The sequence below is a fragment of the Salvelinus sp. IW2-2015 genome, unplaced genomic scaffold (genome assembly GCF_002910315.2).
Source record: "Salvelinus sp. IW2-2015 unplaced genomic scaffold, ASM291031v2 Un_scaffold2133, whole genome shotgun sequence".
Classification (NCBI taxonomy): Eukaryota; Metazoa; Chordata; class Actinopteri; order Salmoniformes; family Salmonidae; genus Salvelinus; species Salvelinus sp. IW2-2015.
The window spans coordinates 76672-81695 of record NW_019943467.1 but is presented as its reverse complement, the minus strand read 5'-3'; the positions used below and the strand labels follow the sequence as shown (position 1 = coordinate 81695).

At 47.7% G+C, this 5024-nt stretch overlaps 1 protein-coding gene across 1 annotated transcript in view; it reads left to right on the top strand.

The window, feature by feature from the left end:
• Nucleotides 1–5024, top strand: part of LOC112073052 (unconventional myosin-XVI-like) — a gene marked incomplete at its 3' end in the record, with an annotated part of 197982 nt that overhangs the window by 122656 nt on the left and 70302 nt on the right. Inside the window, 2 exon segments of the mRNA XM_070440027.1 lie at nt 3037–3189; nt 3463–3663. Coding sequence (XP_070296128.1) covers nt 3037–3189; nt 3463–3663 — 354 coding nt within the window.

Sequence of the window (5024 nt, the reverse complement as noted above, 5' to 3'; positions counted from 1 at the left end):
TGGAGAAGGTTAGGGACGGTTGAACATTTTTTTTCGCTCCCCCCCCATCTAATTTATTTCTCTCTCTCCCCCTCTCTACCGCTTTTCTCTCTCACCCATTTCTCTCTCTCCTCCTCTCTACTCGTCTCTCTATTCTCTCCTCTCCTTTCTCTCTCTCCTCTCTCTCGTCTTCTTTCTCTCTCTATCCCTCTCATTTCCTCTCCTCCCTCTCTCTACTCGTCTCTCTTTCTTCTCGCTCTAACTCATTCTCCTCTCTCTCTCTCCTTACTCGTCTCTCTCTTTCTCTCTCTACCCATTTCTCTCTTCTCCTCTCTCTACTCGTCTCCTTTCTCTCTCTCTCCATTTCTCCTCTCTCCTCCTCTCTCGTCTCTCTTTCTCTCCCTCAAACTATCTCAAAAAACCTACATACACCTAAGCATACTCTATCCTATCCAACCCCCCCTAATCCCCATTTTCTCTCACTCTCTCCTTCTCTCTACTCGTGCTCCTCTTTCTCTTCCTCCGTTCTCTGTGATTCCTCGTTCCCCAGTGTGCTTGTTCAGGTTTCTATTATTCAGGTCAGTGTTGGAGGAGCCCCTTTCTGTTAATGAAATCTAAACACTGGATCACACTCATTACACTCTGGAGAGATGGGTGTTAACCGAACCAACAGTGTCAGTGTGCATGGCACACACACTCACACGGTCAACACACACATGATGCACACACACACATGGTGATCAGGGTCATTACAGTGGCATGGGCTTGTTAATTAGAGTTGTGCTCATTAGGGCTGTATTGTACCTGTTCAGCTTTTCCTTAATGAGTTCATGCTTTACAGACTTCACCACTGCTGGGACTGACTGACCGACGCTGTCATAGACGGCACTCAAGGACAAGAGAGTAGATATTGAAGGAAGAAAGACTATAGAATTAGTCTAAAATACAAGTTAGACTAAATCAAATGTAAATTGTAAATTAAATAGCCACAATTAAATGATGTCTGTTGATTCTGACATATCATTGTGATATCCTTCATATACACTCATAAGAAAATGCAGACAAACACAAACACATACACACACACACACACACACAAACAACCTTACCTCCTCCTACCTCCATATGTTCTGTTCTGTGTTGTTCACTGAGCTGTAGGTTCATAGTTCATAATTCAGTCCATGCGGTAGTACTGAGTGTTCTGTCCTGTTCCCATGGTGCCAGCCAGGCTAGGAGATGAGGTTGGTTCACTACTCATTGCTCCATATGCTGTTCATATACAAATCTAATTGTATTTGTCAATACAACAGGTGTAGTAGACCTTACAGTGAAATGCTTACCTACAAGGCCTTAACCAACAATGCAGTTAAAAAATATATATTTTTAAATACCTTAAAAAAATAAGAATAAGAAATAAAAGTAACAAATAATTTAAAAGCAGCAGTAAAATAACAATAGCGAGGCTATATACAGGGGGTACCGGTAAAGAGTCCACATGCGGGGGCACCGGTTAGTCGAGGTAATATGTACATGTAGGTAGAGCTATTAAAGTGACTATGCATAGATAATAACAGCCGCAGCAGAGTAAAAGAGGGTGGGTGGGGGGTGGGCAATGCAAATAGTCTGGGTAGCCATTTGACTAGATGTTCAGGAGTCTTATGGCTTGGGGGTAGAAGCTATTTAGGAGCCTCTTGGACCTAGACTTGGTGCTCCGGTACCGCTTGCCGTGCGGTAGCAGAGACAACAGTCTACAACTAGAGTGGCTGGAGTCTTTTGACCATTTTTAGCGCCTTCCTCTGACACCGCCTGGTGTAGAGGTCCTGGATGGCAGGAAGCTTGGCCCCAGTMATGTACTGGGGCGTACACACTACCCTCTGTAGTGCCTTGCGGTCAGAGGCCTAGCAGTTGCCATACCAGGCAGTGATGCAACCAATCAGGATGCTCTCGATGGTGCAGCTGTAGAAACATTTGAGGATCTGAGGAGCCATGTCAAATCTTTTCAGTCTCCTGAGGGAGAATAGGTTTTGTCGTTCCCTCTTCATGACTGTCTTGGTGTGCTTGGACCATGTTAGTTTGTTGGTGATGTGGACACCAAGGAACTTGAAGCTCTCAACCTGCTCCACTACAGCCCCGTTGATGAGAATGGGGGCGTGCTCAGTTCTCCTTTTCCTGTAATCCACAATCAACACTGAGTGAACAAAACATTAAGAACACCTGCGCTTTCCATGACATAGACTAACCAGGTGAATCCAGGTGAAAGCTATGATCCCTTATTGATGTCACTTGTTAAATCCACTTCAAATCAGTGTATATGGAGGGGAGGAGACAAGTTAAAGAATGATTTTTAAGCCTTGAGACAATTGAGACATGGATTGTGTATGTGTGCCATTCAGAGGGTGAATGGGCAAGACAAAATATCTAAATGCCTTTGAACGGGGTATGGTAGTAGGTGCCAGGCCCTCAGGTTTGTGTTAAGAACTGCAACGCTGCTGGGTTTTTCACGCTCAACAGTTTCCTGTGCGTATCAAACATGGTCCACCACCCAAAGGACAACCAGCCAACTTGACACAACTGTGGGAAGCATTGGAGTCAACATGGGCCAGCATCCCTGTGGAACGCTTTCGTCACCTTGTAGAGTCTCCGAGAAATTGAGGCTGTTCTGACTGCAAAAAAAGGGGGGGGGGGGTGCAACTAAATGGTGTTCCTAATGTTTGGWAAACTCACTGTACACTACATCATATATGTGACATATCTCACCCACAGCCTAGCACCCTCAGAGAAGAAGCTGCCGATTGGACAATGTACATTCTGTCTGTGCTGACTGCAGGGTTAGGATGGGGTCAGGATAAGGTCATACAGTTCTCTGGTATAAGGTCTCCAGATTGCAGTGTTGTGCTTTGGGGAAGTCGTCAGGAACCTATATTAGTGTGCACCATGCCTGGGTTGTTTCTGTAAGGATTTTTCATGATGTTGGGGTCCATTACATTTCACATTCAGTCAGTTTAGAAACGCACCATTTACTTCCGTGTTAACTTGTCTGTGTGTGTGTGTTCCCAGCTGTGTGTGAACATGACCAACGAGCGTGTAAGGCTGCACGTCTCAGAGGTGCTGTTCCATCAGGAGCAGGCCGAGTGTCTACAGGAGGCCATCGCCATGGAGACGCTCCGGTCGCCCAGCAACCAACCCGCTGTTCTAGACTTTTTCTTCCTGGTAATATTTTTTGCCCGTGCCGTGCCACACCACCCCTTTAAGAACTGGGATTACCCCTTTAACATCTAGACATTTCTCATTCCTGAAAAGGCTTTGGAGTTTGTATTGGTTTTGAGTGTGTGTAAATAGAATTTGAGGTCAAAGTTGCCCTCAACTACAGAGATCTAGGATCATATTACACTACCTCAAATTCTAACATGAAACATTTAGGAGCTGTGTGTTACAATTCTCTCCCATGTGTGGTTCTATGACCACTGTCCTCCATCTTCCCAGAAGCCTCAGGGTCTGCTGTCTGTGATGGATGAGGAGAGTCAGTCGCTGAGACCTACAGAACAGACCCTCTACAAGAGACTGCAGTCACACCTCGACAACACACCCACACACGGTATCTCCTTGACAACCAAGGACGGCAACGGCAACCCCCCGCCCATAGACCAGGGTCCTGCCTTCACTGTGAAACACTACACAGGCCAAGTGAGTGGGCATTCACCCCCGCCCTCCTCTGGTATACTGGTCCGAACTCCATTCCTGTTGTCCTACTCGCCTGTCTCTTTCCCTGTCTATCTCACTGTCTCCGCTCCTGTCTTTCTCCCTGTCTCACTCCCTGTCCCTCCTCTCCCTGTCTCTTTCCTGTCACCTCTCCCTGTCTCCTCCTCCCTGTCTCTTTCCCTGTCACCAACTCCTGTTCCTCTCCCTGTCTCCTCTGCCTGTCTCTTTCCATGTCTCTCTTCCCTGTCTCCTCTCCCTGTCTTTTCCCGGTCACCACTCCCTGTCTCCTCTCCCTGTCTCCTCTGCCTGTCTCTTTCCATGTCTCTCTCCCTGTCTCCTCTCACTCTCTCCTCTCCTTGTCTCTCTCCTGTCTATCTCACTGTCTATCTGCATGTCTATATTCCTGTATTTCCACCCTGTCTCCTCTCCCTGTCTATCTCCCTGTCTAATTCCTGTCTAACTTCCTGTCTCCTCTCCCCTGTCTCCTCTATTGTCTCTTTCCCTGTCTATCTTCATGTCTTCTCCCTTTCTCCTCTTCCTGTCTCCTCTCCCTGTCTCCTCTCCCTGTCTATCTCGCTTTCTCCTCTACCTGTCTTTCTCCCTGTCTCCTCCTCCCTTCTCCTCTCCCTGTCTATCTCCCTTTCCTCCTCTACCTGTCTATCTTCCTGTCTCCTCTCCCTGTCTTTCTCCCTGTCTCCTATCCCTGTCTCCTCTCCCTGTCTCTTTCCCTGTCACCTCTCCTGTCTCCTCTCCATGTCTCCTCTCCCTGTCTCTTTCCCTGTCACCACTCACTGTTCCTCTCCATGTCTCGTATCCCTGTCCCTCTCCCTGTCTCTTTCCATGTCTCTCTCCCTGTCTCCTCTCCCTCTCCTCTCCTTGTCTCCTCTCCCTGTCTATCTCACTGTCTATCTGCATGTCTATATTCCTGTCTTTCACCCTGTCTCCTCTCCCTGTCTATCTCCCTGTCTATCTTCCTGTCCTCTCTTCCTGTCTCCTCTACTTATCTCTTTCCCTGTCTATCTTTCATTTTCTTTCCTTTTCTCCTCTTCCTGTCTCCTCTCCCGTCTCCTCTCCCTGTCTATCTCCCGTCTCCTCTTCGAAGTCTCCTCTCCCTGTCTCCCCTACATTGTCTATCTCCCTGTCTCCTCTCCCTGTCTATCTTCCTGTCCTCCTCTACCCTGTCTATCTCTCATGTCTCCTCTCCCTGTCTTCTTCATGTCTCCTCTCCTGTCTATCTCCCTGTCTCCTCTTCCTGTCTCTGTCCTGTCTATCTTCATGTCTCCTCTCCCTGCATCTCCCTGTCTCCTCTTCCTGTCTCTGTCCCCTGTCTATGTCGTCCTGTCTCA